The sequence below is a fragment of the Alternaria incomplexa genome, assembly GCF_024043165.1.
Source record: "Alternaria incomplexa strain BMP 0042 chromosome Unknown scaffold_7, whole genome shotgun sequence".
Lineage (NCBI taxonomy): Eukaryota > Fungi > Ascomycota > Dothideomycetes > Pleosporales > Pleosporaceae > Alternaria > Alternaria incomplexa.
Genome location: NW_026249856.1, coordinates 1538546 through 1557804, shown reverse-complemented (window position 1 = coordinate 1557804; position 19259 = coordinate 1538546). Strand labels below are relative to the sequence as shown.

General features: G+C 51.7%; 7 protein-coding genes across 7 annotated transcripts; 5 read left to right on the top strand and 2 right to left on the bottom strand.

The window, feature by feature from the left end:
- Window positions 1-513: 513 nt before the first annotated feature.
- J4E90_005729 (uncharacterized protein) lies at window positions 514-1553 on the bottom strand (the record flags this gene model as incomplete). The annotated part of the gene is made up of 3 exons (XM_051435282.1): window positions 514-1002; window positions 1058-1471; window positions 1518-1553. 3 exons carry the CDS (start codon window positions 1551-1553, stop codon window positions 514-516), a joined length of 939 nt encoding a protein of 312 aa, XP_051291306.1.
- Window positions 1554-3600: 2047 nt separating this feature from the next.
- On the top strand, window positions 3601-4198 carry J4E90_005728 (uncharacterized protein; the record flags this gene model as incomplete). The annotated part of the gene is made up of 2 exons (XM_051435281.1): window positions 3601-3829; window positions 3879-4198. 2 exons carry the CDS (start codon window positions 3601-3603, stop codon window positions 4196-4198), a joined length of 549 nt encoding a protein of 182 aa, XP_051291305.1.
- Window positions 4199-5012: 814 nt separating this feature from the next.
- Window positions 5013-6338, top strand: J4E90_005727 (uncharacterized protein; the record flags this gene model as incomplete). Its single annotated transcript, XM_051435280.1, has 1 exon — window positions 5013-6338. One exon carries the CDS (start codon window positions 5013-5015, stop codon window positions 6336-6338), a length of 1326 nt encoding a protein of 441 aa, XP_051291304.1.
- A 1028-nt stretch (window positions 6339-7366) lies between these two features.
- Window positions 7367-8143, top strand: J4E90_005726 (uncharacterized protein; the record flags this gene model as incomplete). Its single annotated transcript, XM_051435279.1, is given in 2 exon segments — window positions 7367-7371; window positions 7387-8143. The coding sequence occupies 2 exon segments, from the start codon at window positions 7367-7369 to the stop codon at window positions 8141-8143; spliced, it is 762 nt and encodes a 253-aa protein (XP_051291303.1).
- Window positions 8144-10385: 2242 nt separating this feature from the next.
- J4E90_005725 (uncharacterized protein) lies at window positions 10386-12096 on the top strand (the record flags this gene model as incomplete). The annotated part of the gene is made up of 4 exons (XM_051435278.1): window positions 10386-10751; window positions 10816-11006; window positions 11057-11363; window positions 11413-12096. The coding sequence occupies 4 exons, from the start codon at window positions 10386-10388 to the stop codon at window positions 12094-12096; spliced, it is 1548 nt and encodes a 515-aa protein (XP_051291302.1).
- A 2541-nt stretch (window positions 12097-14637) lies between these two features.
- J4E90_005724 (uncharacterized protein) lies at window positions 14638-16509 on the top strand (the record flags this gene model as incomplete). The annotated part of the gene is made up of 1 exon (XM_051435277.1): window positions 14638-16509. The coding sequence occupies one exon, from the start codon at window positions 14638-14640 to the stop codon at window positions 16507-16509; it is 1872 nt and encodes a 623-aa protein (XP_051291301.1).
- A 550-nt stretch (window positions 16510-17059) lies between these two features.
- On the bottom strand, window positions 17060-18312 carry J4E90_005723 (uncharacterized protein; the record flags this gene model as incomplete). The annotated part of the gene is made up of 4 exons (XM_051435276.1): window positions 17060-17218; window positions 17357-17517; window positions 17577-17719; window positions 17774-18312. The coding sequence occupies 4 exons, from the start codon at window positions 18310-18312 to the stop codon at window positions 17060-17062; spliced, it is 1002 nt and encodes a 333-aa protein (XP_051291300.1).
- Window positions 18313-19259: the final 947 nt, after the last annotated feature.

The following is a 19259-nucleotide window of genomic DNA, read 5'->3' as shown; positions in this document are numbered from 1 at the left end:
GCCTTAGCTATAACACCGAGCTCAACCTTGCCTCTTATCATGGCTATCAAGCTTGGAATTTTATACATAGTGTGTCTGCTACGCCCGCATCCGCTTCAAAACTTCTCCACACCCTCCAGAAGCCTTCTGGAATTTCTTTATCGGCAAAAAAGCACAGAGATGTGCCTCGTGTGTCGGCTATTATTACGAACGGCAGCCCACCACCGCACCGACAGTCGGCCCCCTGGCGCCTCCTGTGAACTTCCACCGTCGCGTGGCCCCTCCCCTTCGCATCAGATCACGTCGCAGACATGGCTCGCACGTCGCACGTCATTCCCGCAGCAAACGTTTACTGCTCCTGCATGTCATCCATTTTTCGTCAAATCGTACAAAGGTATCGTGTTCCAGGTTGCGCCATCCATAACTCCATACCGGAGCTGAAAATTTCGCCCCTAAGAAATGTCGCACACGCCTGGCGCCAGCCCCAAACTCCCGGATACCTTGTCAGCCCGGGCCCACCACCCTGAAGCATGTCTAGTATCTCCTTCGGTCATCGCGCTCATATCTGTCATCGTACCTATCGTCACGGTCGTATCGGTCGTCTCTCCTGCGATCATTCCTGCGCTTGTTGTCATCGTAGTCCTCCTCCCAATCACCGTTCCTTTGCTGCTCCTTCTTCCTTTTGCGTTCGTCCCAATGGCCCGCGGCTTCTTTTGCACCAACACCGCCTATGATGGCTCCAGCAATCGTTGCGACAGTGTCGTACTTCTTGCCTTTAGTCGCTTGGTTGCCTGCTATGCCGCCCACTAATGCGCCACCAACAGTCGCAATCAGACGGCTCTTCATGTCGTCGCGAGACCGAGAGCGCGAGTTAGACCGACGGCGTCGCGTTTCTCGTCGGCCTTGTCGCTCAGAGCGCGGCGGAGACCACGATGAGCCTCTACGTTGGGTACCTGGTCTACCGCCGGCGCCCCCGTATCCGCGTTGTTGACCGTAGTCAGGCTGATTTTGCTGTGGGTATGGCTGTCCTTAGTTAGCTTAAGTCTTGCATACTGTTCAGAGTAGAGCGCACTGCTACCTGCATGTCGCGGGTGTCACTCGGTCCGTCGCGACCGCGCGGGACTTTGAACCCTGGTCCCGGCGCCCTGTGGTCGTTCTGTTCCGTCTCGTAGTACCGATCATCTGGGCCATAACGGTCTTGCCTGTAGTCTGGCGCATACATCTCTGGGTCCGAGTTGTAGCCGTCTACACTCTTCGGTACAGAGCGAGGCGAAGTGTACTCCTTGTCGGGATTTCGCGAAACGTTCTGAGCCGGGTAGGACGACTGCTGTGCGTTTTGAACAGGCGGGCCTTGTGCGTTTTGCTGGAATTGGTTTTGCTGCGCTTGTAGCTTGCGTTTCTTCTTTCCTTTTTTGGGAAATGCCGGAAGACGATCGTAGGTTTTGTCAAAGTACTTGTCGGTGAACTTGTCAAGACCCTCGAATCCGAGCTCCTGTTTATCGAGAAAGCAAATCAGCAGGTCGCACGCTTGGAAGGACGTCTGCAGGGCCGCGCACCACCATCTCTTCCGCCATAGTGACTAGACCCTTGTGGTTGGTCTTTCCGGTAGATCCGTCTCGGTGTTACGTCCGCGAACCGCTTATTCGGATAGCAAAAGTACTGAATGTGTCGACTGACTGGCATGCCCAGTCTCTTAACGTTTAATCCCGCTTGGCGGGAACCCCATGATGCCTGTTTTCATGCGTTTTTGGAATGACGTAGGGTGGTGCTAGTTGGGAAGAAGCTAGAGGTTTGGCGTAGCGCCGTCGCTCATCAGGAACGGGTGTCGGCACGCCGGGGTCTGGATGCGATCATTGCGCAGGCAAAGGCGTTCTCACGGCGTTGGCCATGCCGGTCTGGACATCTTATCGAAAGCTGTATGGCTCATTCTCAAGCTGATGTTGATGACAGCCTGCTATCTGTGTGCGCTATAACAGCAGTCTTTCGCAGAGCCTGTAGCCAAGAAAACCCGGATACCTAAGCTGTACCATCACGCGAAGCGCACCACAGCTGTTGCAACCTCCATATCGGCCCATCTCGACTCATCAACACATCAGTCTTCACATCATACAATGATTCGCATCGAAACGAAAGCGCGCGAAGTCTAGAAATCGATCGGGTACCTAGGTATACATTCGCTGACAGCTGCATCGCTGTCGAGGCTGTGCAAAATGCTGCTCCGCAGATTGGGCTGATCCACAACGGTGCCTGTATTGGCCTGAACAACAACAAAAGGTTGTATGTCTTGGGCGATGCAGTGCTTTCCAAGGTAATATGCGGCGCCTGGTTTAAAGCTCGCGATTCGAGTGATAACAGACGCCCTTGTTCACTGCGCTGCGGGGTACTCATGATAGCAGGCCGAGTGCTTTCTCAGGCCCAATGGACGCAATTGCGCGACGACTCACTGAGCAACGATGCGCTGGCACGAAGAGCATATCAGATTGACCTTGATGAGTGCGTCATTACGGCTGATACCAAGCCTGCCGTGCCTCCCAAATTTGGTGGCTACAGCTCTTGAAGCTGTAATTGGTGCGGTGTATCAAGATGGTGGAGATGCGGCCGTCCAGCGCGTCATGCAGTCTCTCGGTTTCTTCGACCATGAGCTCCTCACGGTGACGTCTCAAATTCTCCTCTTCCCGTTATGAATAGCGATGCTATATTGACTGATGTGCAAACTTCCAGATCCCGGCACAGCTGCCTCTGGGATCTGCTAGACAAGGCAACCCCAAACTCTCTTAACGAATACTTGGCGTCTCGTTCTGCTGCTCACTGCGTTTGCGCCTCCGCGGGGAGACGAGAACGCAAGGAAAAGATGTTTCTGGGGCGTCTCTTTGTCGCTTCGATAGTTCGGGGATGTCTCGACCATCAAATCTCAGCCACAGCTGCGCCGCACCCGCTTGGATCTACCAGCCTGCGCTCTCGGATTCCACTGCGCCATTATCAAGGTGTCTTCTGCATATGGTTTTTAATGCATGCAGCAGAACGGCACCCCTCCTCCGGGCACGTAAGCAGTTGCCTGAAAGCCTTGCGAAAGCTCACCGGAAGTATGCAGCCTGGTACTTCGTAGAACACCCTTTGAGGTGTTGATCCCAACATCGCACCTTGAGCATCCTTTGGGTTATAGGTTTCAGGGCACTCAACTGCCGCAAGACCTGCCCTTAATTACATCGCTCCTTGTTTTAATGACATCCCGCGCTTTCTTTGTTGCAGGAAAATTAAGCTCACGTCGCTTCATTCGTCTTGTCCAGCACATCTTATCTTACATGATGCAACTTTCAAACGCTTCTGGTAGCTGTTCACGGCCAATCGATCGATGCATATGCAGTCCATGGCAAAGCTTCTTAGACCGAGGGGCTGTCAGCCTTGCTCCTTTGCCAGTGACACATCGACTATGGTCTGGTTACACAAAACAATTTAGTGTGGCGCAGTCACCGGTGAAGTCTGCAATGGATCGATCGCTAGGCAGAGACATCCAAAAGATGAATAAAAGCCATGCATCTGTCGTTGACTATAGGAAATACCTACAAAGCTATACTCTCTATCACCAAAGCCTAGCTGAGCGACCGAAGAGATCCCGCAAATATGACCGACATGGACAGCCGCATCTTGCAAGTCCAGACCATGACTGGGCATCACTTCCAGAACAAGCTGCTATGTGCAGAAGCCTTGCAGATGAAGGAACCCAATTGTCCTCTTCGCGTTGAAGGAACACTCCATCTCTTCCACAAGAACAGAGACCTCGAGTTGGTCGGAGACGCTGTCATCGATGCTGTGCTAGCTACTATGTGGTACGAAGCGCGCGATCACAATGGTATTTCCAGACTACAGCGCTCACCGTAGCTCGATACTGATTATACCAGGTGAGCGTTACAGCCTCGCAGCTTGGACCCAGATGCGCAACGATCTCGTTAGCAATGAGAAGTTTGCTGAACGTGGGTTCAGCCTTGGACTGGACAAGCTCATCATCATGAACCGGGGCATGAGCAGCCCATCTAACGACATGGTGGCGAACACCTTCGAAGCCATTGTCGGAGCAATGCACGTAGACGCACGAGATGCATCTTTCGCCGCTGTTCGCAATGCTCTCGAGCACATGGGGTTCTTTGACCACCCTCTACTCTCTGGGTCGTCCACTGTCCAGCACATCACCACTGGACTTGCGGCCACCACTCTTGCTTAGGCCATCGCATTCCCGTGATAGGTTACAGAGAGAACACCAGAGTGGTCCGCAAGGAGGGACGCAGAGCGCTTGTGAGTGCTGTTGGAGATGGTTTGCCTTTCTTCGTTTGTTACCATCTGGAACCTGGAAATTTCAGGAAGACATTGAAAGCGCCACTTACTTCGACACCTCTCATAAGAGCTCTACGCCCCTCCTTGCGGACCACTCCGGGGATCTCTTTGCCGCCTGTCCCTGGATTTCACACTTGCCTGGCAGTCACCAGGCCGATCGACCGCAAGACTTTCCAAGGTTGAGACCAAACCATGGACCACTCTAGTATCACCATGGTCCGATACGTATACGGGATGCTTGCGTCTGTTACATTCGTTTTCCTCTTATAACCCCACTTCTGCTTTGTTTCTATAACTACACGTTCACTATATACCAATATACCAATAAACAAACCCCCTCGATCCGTCATTTACCATCCGCGCCTTACCTTGTAATGAAACGGTATCAAATTGACGAGAGCGCCAGTTCCACCCATTCACCCAGCGAAGTGCCCAGTCGCAAGGAAGTTCACCTCGATGGTGCGCTTGTCAGGCAATAGTTTCACCACAATGTTCCACTACCCACGCATAGGTGCTTCACGATGTCATCTCACTTGTCAACACATGATCCTCTCCTTCCTGGCGTCTGAAGTAACGTCACTCAGTACAACTCCGTCCTAAGGCGTACGCAACCGAGTCTCAGGCTTTCATCAGAGCCAGCTCTTTCCGAACTACAGTAACACACTATCGTCACAACTACGATGAACCCGCAACCACAACCAGATATGTCTGAGGGAGATCAAGATCCGCGGTTCGTTACGGTGGCCAACGAACAAGCGAAAGACGCCGTTGGAGAAAACAATTGCCAGAACGCAGAGACCATTGATGATCTATTCAATAGAGTCATTGGCGCCATTCATCCCGAGGTTCTCGCCGCCATCAAGGCGGGAGGAGCCGATCTTGGTGAGTTCACCATGGACAATATGGACCTTGAGTCCTGGCAGATTGATATTCCCCTCTCCCCAGAGCAGAGCGACAGCCAGTACCATCAGCTGCCACAGTGGCACGAAGAACGAAATCCGTATAACGAGATACGCTATACACCAACAGAGCCGAACGATACGAGTCTAGACGATGCTCGTGCGGCCGCCGTGGTTGCTTTTGCTAGAACTCGCCAGCATGCGCAAATATCTCGAGGTTTGCTCAGTGAGCCGCAGACATCACCGACAACACCACAGCATATTCATCCGCCATACACCCAAGCGAGAGTACCGTGGATGCAAGAACAGTTACAACTACAAAGTCAGCCCATGATTGATACATCGCAACAACAAGTAGCCGGACGTCAGTCTATGACATTGCGGCCAACAGTGCCGACCCCCGAGCCAATGCAAGATCAATCGTGGCGTCTAGATTTCACACGTCCAACAACGCCACAAGTAGCAATTCCTGCTTTCTCGAAGGCGCCCACTCAGATACCACGCGCAATTGCCGCCGCTCCCCCTCAAAGCATTCATTTCGCCAACTTCCATGAAGCACAACAAGCTGCGGCCACCCGCGTCATTCACCACAATTATCATCCCCTGGCAAACGACAGCAGCTTTTCCCAAGACGAAGCGGCCCGCAGATTCTACATTCGTCGGCTGTACGACGCCTTCACCGACATCACCCAATGTATCGACAGCGCCACAGTCGCCAATTTCGACCTTCGATGGGCTACCCTCTCGTCCAGTAACTCGCCATACACACCAGCCATGATCACCACCGTCTGTCATGCCCTGCTCTCCATGGCCATCAACCTGCACACCCATGGCCCCATCTCTCTTAATGTCTACGATCAAGGCAAGTTGGAGAACGTGTACAAGTACCGCGATCTCACATTCAGTGCACGCATCGACAAGGTGTGTGAGCTGATGCGCATCAGTAAGGCTAGGTGTGAAAATCTGCTCAAGTTTGAGGGACTGGAGATGGTGGTTGCTACCGCGCCGTTGCTCATTAGACAGACGAGGAGTAACTATCACCACAACCGGAATAGACAGGATGATCTTGTTGCGGGTAAAGAGACGGAGGCTGGGGAAATGGGGCATGATGACGATGAGAATGAGGATTAGAATGGGAAGTAGTGACGACTTCCGTCCTTCCTCGCTAGATTGCGTCTTCTTCTGTTCCAAATTTAGCTGAGGCGGACCGTTGTACTAGTGCTTCTCTCAGAATGTTGGCATTTTCATGGATGCGTAGTAAATTACATGAACCTTTTATCGTCTCGCAGACTTGTTCGTCTTTTGCTTAGATCTGCTTTGCGCATTCTAACACGACCCTAGAGCACGCGTTCACTGACCACTGTGGCTATTTCGTGGATGACAATTTGCAATGAAACGGGTGCTTTTTCATTGAACGATGCGACTTTCGTGGGCTTTGATGTTTGTGGTTGTGATGGTGAGCAACGTCTCTGCCCTGGTGGCCGGATCATCGACGCGTGACGTCACTGTTTAGCCAGGACTGGTACGTGCTCCGAGCTGCACGCGTCTTCGGTACGTGGCTTCCCTCTGATCCACGTTACTGCAAACTGGCAAACTCTTGCAAAGCGATGATCATCTTCGCTCTCGCTGCTGTCTGGAGACTTCGGAGAAGAAACGCCAAATCTCGAACTGGAATTCCCTGCCTACTCTGGTTTCGCGCGCACTGCATCGCGTTGCGACGCGACGCACTACGTTTACGATAACCAGTCTCATGGGCATCGATTCTGGCCCGTACCGTCTTAACGTCTCGCGTGCCTGCTTCATTTGAGAAGAACAGATCAATGCGTTCCATTCACCGCTCGGGGGTGCTGGTGTTTCACGATGTTGCGCTGCTTGCCCCTGGCGTTCACGCGATCATTCTTTCGCCTGGCAAGGTGCCCAGGTGCATTCACACCACCTGCCTCTTATGGTAAAATGCGCCTTCTATTTCAGGTTTAGACTATCAGCATACATCGCCGAGACACAACTCAACCCCAGTTTAGGACAGTATAATAGTCAAGCACACAGATCCGAAGATGGTACCTCCGAATTCACAACAAGAGCAGGAGCAGGAGCAGGACGCATGGGATGCTCGGAATGCTTCATGGCATATTCCTGACGCAAGAGTGTATTCGTCTCCCATGATGTCAACAAACTACAGCAATAACTACGTCAACTACGGCAACATGAGTCCACATATTGGCTACGCTCAGGATACGCCAGCTGTCAATCCAATGTTCGCGCCTCAGTACTCTGCTCAACAAGTTGACCAACAGAGTGTTGTTGCGCCGCCTAATACTTACCGAGGCACACAGAGCTACGCACACTCTGCTCACCCGTCCGATATGTATGCTTCTCTTGATGAGGCTATGGCTGCCATGCCGTCACCTGGTTGGAGCCCACCCATCAACGACGACACTCTTCCAACGTCAGATGCGCACCGCCAGCAGTGGGTCCAAAAGCTCCTCGATGCCGTCAACAACGTCAAGAATACCCAAGGCAACAAAGGCAAAGACTTCAAGAAGCGTTGGACTGATCCCGTGAAAGGGCCAAGTAACTACTACCTCTTTTTAGATAAACTCATCCTTTGCTGGAATATTGAGGATCTTGTAGAGCGCTTGCACCGGGTTGGGCCATCGGCACTGCATTCCTTCGACGATAATTTCTGGGAATCAGCAGGGCGAACACGAAGCTGGACGTTCCAACACCGGATGAATAGGATCATAGAACTGCTCACTGTTTCCAAGACAAGGTGCGACTCCTTGCTCGGCGGCAGTAGTCTGCAGAACATCGTAGCCAACCCAGGGGAGCGCGCCGTTGCAACCAGGACACAAGCAAGGCAGAATGCGAAGCGTGGTAAGATGCTGAAGGCTGGCCGGGTGGCGAAGAAACGGAAGGCAGGAGGGCATAAAGGGTAGGCATTTTCTTTAGCAGCCTAAAAAATGATCAACGAGGTACCTCGTGAGTCTTGGTATCAAGCCTTGGTATTCCGACTAACGGACTTGTTTTCCAGTGACCTATCGTGACGTTGTAGCGAGGGAGCGATACCTCTTTTCCCTGATGAGGGAATGAATACCGCAGAGTCTCATCCTGTCGTGACCGCGATCGGCGCGATGGCAGTGACTACCACGTTTCTGTCGGAATACGGCACCGAATAGCGATCATATGCTCATCATACTGTGCTCAACGCCTTCAACTAGTGCATCTGAATGTTCGCTACTACTATGCCAACGCTTGTCTTGCTCCATCAAGTCGACTTGATATCGCCCAGAAGAAGTGTTTCCGGATCACTCGAGGAAGTCGAACGATCTACATCCCGCGTAGACGCATGGATTTGCGGCCGCGGTCAAAAGCAGTTGCCACATCCGAACTAAGAGCCGCATTTATGCAGGGCCAGGAGCTACCGGGTGGATTCGCACGACGCGTGATTGGTGTCGCTGTCAGGACCGTGTTCGGTATTTTCGCCTCCCCATATCCCCGCTGTGCCTAGATCTGTACCAAGTTAGAAGAGTAGAATGCATGATGCATGCGCAAGTAGGTGATCTAGCTAGAGCGAAAGTCAAGCCAGCCGTTTCAAAATTAGACAGACCCTTATCTCTTTAGGAGGTTAACCATTGTAGGTCTTCCGGTGAAGATGGGGTTGTGGCTTGCATCCGTTCGAGCTATGCAAATCTTCGGCTAGATAGTGGTAGTTCATACCGAATTCAACTATTGCGAAGGATTTCAATCAGGCACAATCTCGGCGCGTATAGCCAAAGTCTCGGGCCTGGAGCCGGAAGCCGTGAAGAAATGTGACCTCCGTGGGCGCATGCCCTCCTCAGGCCACAACTGTGGATACGATATTATGCAATTGTTACCACGTCCAAGAGTACACACGAGTAATTGTAGTCGTTTCGGCGTTTGAACTCGGAGTCTTGGTGTGAAGGATTTAGCGAGGACACGGGGGGCCTTCCCCCGTCCAAACGTTATCGCCTCCGCCGTCATCCCCACACCTCTCCTTCATCCACCCAATCCTGAGCATCTACCGAGCCATATTTGGTCTTTTCGCGCATCAGCAAGGTTGATGTCAGGTCATGTTAGCCAGCACACCTCTACCGCCAAGACCGGATTGTCCCCGCTCACGCTTCACGTCTCGTGCGCGCTTGCTGTTCACTCTGCCGCGTGCGCGAAACATCCAACCACCCAGGGACCGCAAGCCGCACCATCGGGCCTTGCACCAGTGCTTAGTCCGCACATAACACCAAAAACAGTCCAGACCAACAGTTTGACCGGATGCGTATTGTCCGATCACTAACAATAGCTGAAGGTGCGGTGTTGGGACGTTGTCACGGACCTCCATGAACAAAGGATGGGTGTTAAAAGAAGCCCACTCAAGGGCGCTCGGCTGACGACGAAGCATCTTGGCCGTCGTATGTGCCGTTCTCCATCTTGGCTTACAACGAGGCGAGAAAAGCTTCGGCAGCCGCGGCGGCACAGCTCTTCGCTGCGGGGTCAGTCGCCAAGTTTTGTGGCTGCTTCACTGGCTCGAAGCTTCTTTGCGAGCAAGTCTCGCGAGGAAGCTTCGCCAGCGCTTACGGAGCTTGGTCGGACACAAGCACAGAACGGTTTTCGGTGCTACTACGCATATCAACGAAGTAGTTGTGGTGTGGTCGCGCAATCTGTAGTCGGAAAGTTACCACGTTTGCGGGAAATTCAAAGGGCGACCCCATGGGGAAGATGTCAACGGCGTCGTAGGATCGTCACACCCACTTCTTTCCTCCGCTCTGAGAGAACGCACTGATACGTCCGATCCGACCCCGGGACATGTTCTGTTTTGTCACTTGCGCACAAGCGCTAGCTTGGCCCACCGGAAGGCTTAGTGCAAAATAGCGCTCTTGGCGGACCGGAGATGGTTACATTCACTGCAAATCGTCCAACAACACTGCACGGACGGACTTGGCAGAACTTGGCTCGCATCAAGACTCAGCGGCTGACTGACATGGGCGTTGATAGTATCGTTACGAGGCGTTCTGGTCAGCCAAGATGACTGCGGGTATATATTGAGCTCCCCCGCGCTCGATCTTGTAATCAGCAGTGCGATCGGACTTGCGCCTACATCTACAGGGCAGTCTTCTTACCTTCTCATTGCCTCCAAGCTCAATTCAAGTTACCATCAGCACCATGGCGAGCACCAACCGCCCAGCAGACCCATTGGCGAAGGGTATCATCCCCACCGCCAAACAGAGTCTCAAGGATCTCTTCACTTGGGACCAACGTGTAGTCGTTCGCAATGACTACGGCGAGGAGCACTGCGAGTGGCAAAAGCCAGAGCCTCTCAAGAATCCCATCAGCCTGTTCGCTCAACTCGGCTTGAAGGATTGGCTCTACTTCCTTGTCGGATTCCTCGCATGGACTGCCGATGCCTTTGACTTCCACGCGCTGTCGATTCAGACTACCAAGCTTGCCGACTACTACGACACCTCAAACACTGCTATCTCGACGGCCATCACCCTGACACTGCTTCTCCGCTCCGTCGGTGCTGCTATGGTAAGTTCTGACTGTACGAAGTGCATGTGAGACATATACTGACTTCGTACCTCTATCTCTACAGTTTGGAGTGGCTGGAGACAAGTTCGGTCGAAAGTGGCCCATGGTCCTCAACATGATCATCTTGGGTCTTCTCCAGGTTGCTACCATCTACGCTGGAACTTTCCAGCAATTTCTGGCTGTACGGAGTCTCTTCGGTCTCTTCATGGGAGGTGTTTACGGAAACGCCATCTCCATGGCGCTTGAGAACTGCCCGTAAGTACATCTGAGTTAATTACTTGGAAGTCCCGTACTGATATTCGCAGGGTCAACGCCCGTGGTCTTATGAGTGGTATCTTACAGCAAGGTTACTCATTCGGTTATGTGCTCGCAGCTTGCGCCAACTTGGGTGTCGGTGGTGCGACCAACACCTGGAAGACCGTCTTCTGGGTCGGCGCCGGTTTCTCGATCGCTGTCGGTCTCATCCGCGTCTGCTTCCCTGAATCGAAGCAGTTCCTAGAGGCAAAGAAGGCTGGACACAAGAAGGCGCCCGGTGCCTTCTGGGCCGAGACAAAGCAGATGCTTCGCAAGGAGTGGAAGATGTGTGTTTACTGCATCATCCTCATGACTTGGGTATGATAAGCCACTTACAAGTTGATGGAGTACCGCTAACATCTACCAGTTCAACTACTACTCTCACACTAGCCAGGACAGCTACACTACTTTCATGAAGGAGCAGAAGCATCTCAGCCCCGCAGGTGCTACCCGCGCTTCCATCCTTATGAAGACCGGTGCCTGTGTCGGTGGTACCATTCTTGGATACACCTCGCAATGGTTCGGTCGTCGCCGCATGATCGTCTGCGCTGCCTTGATCTCCGCTTGCCTCATCCCAGCCTGGGTTCTCCCCACTACTGAGCGTGGTCTATCCGCATCTGGCTTCATGATCCAGTTCTTCGTCCAGGGTGCTTGGGGTGTCATTCCCATCCACTTGAGCGAGCTGTCACCGCCTGCTTTCCGATCCTCTTTCGTCGGTATCACCTACCAGCTCGGAAACATGATCTCCTCGCCCTCCGCTCAAATCGTCAACGCCGTCGCCGAGGCCACTATGATCAGCACTGCAAAGGGCGAGCAATCTCCCGCTTACGGACCAGTCATGGCTGTTGCGACTGCGATCATCGCTCTTGGTATTGCTGTCACTACAGCTCTTGGCCCCGAGAAGAAGGGTCGTCACTTCGAGGAGGCTGGTCCTATCGGTGCCAACATTGAGCCCGTCAAGGACATCGAGTCTGGCAGCATGCACAGCGAGAAGGATGGCGTCAAGGCAGTTGAGGTGGTTGACGGCTCCAACCACAACGAGAAGGCTTGAGCATCCCCTTCCACCAGATCTTGTCTGCAGTGCAGAGCATGTTGAGCGGTTGAGCCGCTGGCTGATACCCACAATGATGATACCAAATAGGTCCATATGACCATGAGATACGATGAATGAATAAGAACATGAACAACGATGATTCCTTCACTTCCTCGTGCTTTCTGGATGATGTGTGCCATGCTCCATCACTATTACTAACGACGCATAATCCCTCTCGCGCATTTCACGTCATGTGCTTCATGCTCTCCACATCCGCCCTGCGCATGCTCCACCGTAGAACGGAGCAGAGCCTCATGCACTCTTCCCTTCCGCACGTGGTCAGTACCAAGATCGCCCAGATCTGACTACTGTAATTGGGTGGATACAGTGCCGGAGGCCTTGTTTGGTTCCGAGTCATGTCGGAGTAGCATTGGTCCGATCGCGGCGTTTGCCTGACAAGGTATACCGAAGCCTGCCAAGTTTACGGGTAGAGTGGCACGGTTGTGGGGGTCGAGATGTTGTTTTCCCAGAGGAATGTGTCTGCTTTCTGATTATACTTCCTGATGCTGATGTGATGCTGATGGGTGACCCACGTTGGCAGCGCAAGGTGGCTGATGGGTTTTGGTGCGTAAGCCACACCTGGACGGCTTACCCAATGGCGCCACAGATGAGCTCATCGACGCCCCTGATTTACCCATCGCTAATGGGGAGCTTGCGCTCGAGAACTTCACGCTGTCAAATTGTTTGCTCTCACGCTTCATTCCATGGTGTATACATCCTCGTCAATCTCTCCTGAATTATGCAACAACTTCTTCAAAGTGAAAATGCGCCTCGAGGCGTACTCGCTGCGTGAGTAACTAGGTAGGTTGTCGCAGGTGCATTCGTTACAGCTCAGCCTAGTCTTTAGCGCATAGAAGCAGATGGTGCGCTGACCATGAGCTGAATACAGCTATCAATATACAGTCTGTGACTGTCCGGTGAGGCAGCAATACGTTTGTAGAGCTGCGATAGGTGGCGTTGGTGCGATGCGTAGCCAGGGAGCGCAGCCCGCGTCGTGAACGCGCAGTCGCGGGGTTAGATCGACTCAGCCCTCAAATACGTTTCAACAAGTTCGAGTCTTTGCAGCACATTAACTACACAGCCACAACGCCTGAGCGTGTTCAAATGCGAAGACCTTCAAGTGAACTTCCTCTGCGATCGCTGGCTCGCTCTCCTGCGGACATTCGTTTCATGATATACAGATACTGCGTCCTCGTCTGCTTATGCTGAATAGGAAGGCTTTCAAAACGTAGGTTCGAGGGATCCGCAGTTCGTCAACTTTTCAGCATGCTTACACATTGCAGCGCGGCATGATTCTCTAAAAGCACGGCTAAGAGCATACTTGCACTCGTATCCTGATGGAGGTCGCCGGTCTTGCCGTTGGCATACTTGCACTTGTTGGGGTTTTCGAGGACTGTGTAACGCTTCTGTCGCAAATTGGTGCGGCTAAATCTATCGAAAAGGACTACACCCTACTTGCAACAAGACTCGACATACAGAAGGCTCTACTACTAAACTGGGCAGAAAGACTGAAACTCTACGATGCCACGGGATACGATAGGCGACTGGTCGACCCCATTCTGGGACCACGGATCTATCAAGGGCTGGATTGTATTCATCAGCTTTTGCAGGATGGTCACGTATTGAAGAGACAGTACGGTGTAAGACAAGTTCATGGTGGTGATCTGATCGAAACTTCAACAACGTCCGTCAGTAGCCGGCTAATGACTGAACTACGTCAAAAGTCATTGTGCATAAGGTCTCGAAAGGACACTTCGGTACATCCATCTGAAAAGCACGAAATTCCTCACCAGTTCTCAAGCGAGAACCGTAACAACAAACGGCCTCATTGTGAATCGGAACTGCTACATTCTAACAAACCAAGGGTCTTTGATCAACCCGTAGACGAAACCCCTCAAAACAAAAGACTGCGTCATACTTCTCGGTCGTCTCAATGTGAAATCCCTCATCAACTGTCGGATAGCAACCGCACGAGATATTCGGCCATCTTGAACAAAGTCAAGTGGGTTATCAAAGACAAAGATCAATTTGAGAGTCTCGTTCGAAAGCTATCGGAACTCGTTTCCGACATGGACAAATTGGTGCCACCACAAGAAGGCGACATCCCAGGTTACAACGCACTGGAGAGCGAGATTCGACGGTTGAAGAACGTCTGCGAATTGAGAATGATCATACGCTCTTGCGCGGATGGAGTCAACAATCTGTCCGGTGTCACTAGGCAAATTATTGATCGAGAATGTACATGTTTGGTTCTCAACCGCCTTTGGTTTCGCTTGATCGATGACAGAAGGGATAGCATTTCGCAAGCTCACTCCAATACCCTTGAATGGGCTATAGATCCACCCACTTCGGGTGCCGTCTGGGATGACCTAGACCAGTGGCTGCGATCTGGGTATGGCATTTATTGGATTTATGGCAAACCAGGTAGCGGAAAGTCTACTCTTATGGCAAGTACAACTCACCAGATGCGGTTGAAAACATACTGATACTATTTGTAACATGAAGAAGTTCCTCCACGGCCACCCCAAGGTCATGTCTTCTTTGCAGAAGTGGGCTGGAACTACGAAAGTGACCGTAGCGTCATTCTACTTGTGGAACGTTGGATCCGTGGAGCAAAGCTCACAGAAAGGACTTGCTCAAGGTCTACTGTATCACGTCCTTGAGCAAAACCCCGCCCTTATTCCTGCCGTACTCCCACACATGTGGAAAGAAGCTCAAAGTGGTACCGTCGACCTGAAACCTCCCACAGACATCGAATTGAAGACGGCATTCAAGCAACTTGGCGCTGAAACAACAAACGGAGCTTTCGCTTTCTTCATTGATGGTCTGGACGAATTCACTGGCAACCACGTAGATGGAATAGAGTTTGTGAAAAGCCTCGCTGCTAGTACCAACATCAAAGTACTGGTTTCAAGTAGACCGATCGATACATGCGTCGCAAAACTCTCTTCAGCGCCCAAGCTAAGACTACAAGACCTCACCAAACCAGACATTGAGAAATACGTCAATGATGTTATCAGGACGCATCCGTCGGTGGCCAAACACAGCTACTTGAGCGATACATCAATTGAGGGGCTTGTGAGCGACATGCAAAGCAAAGCAGACGGTGTCTTCTTATGGGTTGTTCTTGGATGCCGCACGCTCCTCGAAGGGTTTGGGGCATACGACAGCGCAGAGGAACTCCGAAGCCGCGTTGATGAGTTACCAGCAGAACTCGAGAGTCTGTTCCGCCACATACTGAACGGGCTTCCGCCTCATTTTCTTCAACAAGCCGCGAAACTTTTACGAGTCTGCTACGTCGATCGTTGTCTAAGACCTTCGGGGACTTTAGCGGCCATACCGCTGGCCTGGGCTCACGAGAAGGACATGCATATAGATGCGCTAGAACAATTTCCTCACTTCTCTGACGACGAGACCGGAAGGAAATTTATAATACTGGAAGGTCGCCTACGAAGTCGCTGCAGGGGGCTTCTTGAGACCCATACGGTTCACGACGACTACGGTGGCAATGGGTATTCGCACTGGACCGTCGGTTTCATGCATCGCACTGTGTTTGAATTCCTCAATACCCCTGACATCTGGCAAATGGACTGTTTGCGCATCGATGACGACCATTTTGATGTCACTACGGTTCTGGCATACATGTCCTGTTATGAGCTATGGCTCCAGGATTCATTTGCTTCCGCTAGTACAACATTGTGGCATATCAGTCAAGTCGAGCAGAAGTCACCAACAAACCTATCACGCACGTTGAACAGGCTGGCCTTTGCGGTGATGCAATCCAAGGATGGCTGTAGGAACTTCTTCTTAGTTTCTCAGCATAACCTATCTGTGGACGACCTGTCACTTCTACTGGCATTAGAATTCGATCTGCCCACGTTTGTCCAAAACTACGATGTGCGTAGATTCAATACCCAACACAAGCTTAGCATCAATCTGTTACAACATACATTCGAAAAGCATGTGTTATATGTGGAACTCAAGTATGAAAATTACCTTCCCATCTCGGCGGTAAGCGTTGCCCATCTCATCGCTTCTGGGTGTGATCCTACCGAGAGCATCGCTTTATCTGAGCAAGACACGACGACCCCATGGGAGATATGGATGGAAACCGAACACACAAATGTCAAAGAGACCGGAGATCTGGAGAACGCCGAGATAACTATGATGATGATTCGCGCAGGTGCTTTATGCGCCCATGCCGGTCTTACTCATACGAAGGACTACCGAGCACGGTTGATACAGCAATCCGGCGAGTGGCAAAAGGATCTGAGCAGGATGAAAACCGTGCAGGATCAGGAAAAGATGAAGCAGGTATGCAATGAGATTATGCAAGCGGTAGAGGCAAGCTACAGGTCTGATTCTGAATGAAAGGGAATCAAAGTTTGATCGATGACAGTACGCAGCGGATGCGTTCAGGCTCATCAGCAGACATACCCTTTGCCATGTATTTCCTTAAGCCATATAAAAATATTTTACCAGTGTCAAAATAAAGTCTCACATCGACTGCAAGTTGGTACTAAGAGACCATATTGAGTCTGGCTTTGTATCCTTATCGTTCGTATCTTTGAGCACCGCTCTTTGGTCCTCATGCTACCGTTGGCAACTCATTATCTACGCTAATGGTACATGGTCTACCACAGGAAAAGAAACGTGCTTGCCACCCGACCTGCATTTTCGGTAGATATCGTACGACCGGTCTTGAGATATCGATATAGCAATGAGGCTCGTCAGGAAACGTTTGTGCCAGTAAGAGTTTCGATTGTTTTTGCTCATTTGTGGTATGTATCAGTGCAAAAAGCCCAAAGAGAGGAGTTATATACAGCTATAGCCAAAGCTCATAGCATATTCAACGAAGACGAAGAACGGACAAGTCTCCTAAGTAATCTGCAGGCTTCTCTATGCCATTATCCCAAGATGTTTACTTCCTCCTGTTCTGGCTCATGCCCAGGATTTGAACCATGCGGACGAAAATGTTGATGAAGTCCAGCTCGAGTGATATAGATTCGTTTACAGGATCTTTCGGTATCAAGCCGCGTTCAGCCTGACGGGCGTGGTTCAATACTTTTTGTACGTCGTACTGCAGAGAAGTCAGTATTTTTTTCACGTGCATGTCGTACAGTTAAAACTTGCCAATGTAAAGCCTGCAGAGGTAGAGGTACGATGTCAGTATATGTCTCACATGCACTTCGTACAGTCAGAACTTGCCTCCAAATACGGCCAACCCTCCATATAGCCAGATGTTCTCGGTGAACATAAGTGTGCGAGCAGCGGTGGCGGGAATGACGAGTGGAGCGAGGCCAGAAAGCGCCACAATGGCCACGCCGCCCAAAAGCGGTGCGCCTAGGTAGAGGTACTTGTCTGTCTTTGCGGTCGCACCTGAAAATAAAAAGTCAGTGTGTGTGTCTTCCATGCACTTTGTACGGGCCACAACTTACCAACGAAAGCGATTGACCCCATCATTCCAGCAGTGTAAAGACCGGCGCGAGCGAGGATGGCGGGGTGCATGAAGAAGAGAGGCGACAGGAGGAGGGCTTGGGTACCGTTGAAGGCAGTCCAGAGAGCGTACTTTTGGACGTAGCTGCGTCGGGTTAGCATATCTACTCTGCAATACAATATCGATCTTCAAACTTACTTAGACGGCGAGGTAGCCATAGTGCCATACATCGTGCCGATGCTTCCAACCAGGCCAACTCCAAGTACCAGCCATGGGTTTGCGCTCATGAGCCTGAAGCTCCAGCCGTTCATGTGCAGCGCGCGGGCAGCAATGCCGATCATTCCAATACCGAGGCCAGTGTGCATGAAGGTGTCGTTGAGGTATTCGCGCTCGAATGGCGGCATGCCGCCGTCCTCGCGGGTCTCGCGGTTGAAGATAAAGTTGATGCCTAAAAGGGTGGCACCGAAGATGCCGGCTCCATACAGCATGCGCTGTCGCAAGTCGCCCTGTGCCACCGGGTTGTATGCAGCTTGCTGATATCCGCGTCGGAACGCTTGCTGGAACTTGGAAACATTGTGCGATGTCGATACCGTGGGCTTTGCGGGGCGGAAGAAGTGCGACTGCTGCTTCAGTGGCGTGTTGTGGAATGCGCGGATCGTGAGGGTTTGCGGTGCTTTCGGCGATGCTTGTCGCAATGTTGCCGTGATGGCGAAGGGTCTCCGTAAGAGGGACGCCATGATGTGTGTGTGCCTTTGCGATGTCGTTGTCGATGGGGAGGTGGAAGGCGGCGCGATAATATACGTGAACGGTTAATGACGTTTGCGTGGTGGAATGCGCGAGAAATGCCAAGCCGCCTTAACTCCGAGGCATGTTCACGCTATTCGCGTCGTCCACGAGGTCATGCATTTGTCACGTCACAGTCATGATGAAAGAGCCCATTCGGGTGACATATTGTATGCATTTCACTGAACTATATTTCGGAATGGCGCACTTAACTTGTAAGAAAGCGTTGGAAGCAGTGGTCCAGACCAACGGCGGTGGTAACACAGCGTAATAGGTTCCTCATAACACTTACACTTCTATCGCGAACTATTCCATTTCGACCCTAATTCATACTGCCCTTCTCTTCGGTTCTCCTGCTACCAATACAAACGTCACTCTTGCGCCGCGATGCCAACCTGTACTCAACAGCGTAAAGAAGAGCCTGAACGTCGATGATCCGATGGAGGGTAGTCAGACTTCTGACTCCTCGATGATGTCCTGTACAATAGCAAGCTTTTGATACCCATCAAGCTGCGATGTGAGTTATGTGTGCTTGGTGCCGGCTGGAAGGGAATCCGGGGTAATGCTGTAATTTCATCATCCCGGCTGTACATCGATGTCAACTTGCTGCGTGAACTTCGTGGCGGTGTCTGGAGCTTGACAGGCATGGGGGCATTGATTTTGTCGAACTCTACAACGTGTTCTTTGATGTCGCTCACCGCATCATGGTACATCGTAGTGGGATCGGATGTCTTGATCCGGGTAATTCTGGCGGGAATCCGGCGAAGCCCCGGCGTATATGTTTCTGGCTGCTCATCTGGAGAAAGACTCGGAACATCATCCACATCTGGAGGAGGGGGATGGAGAGACTTCGGTATCGTCTCCAGTAGATCGAAGTTGAAGTTGAAGCCAGAGAAACGGC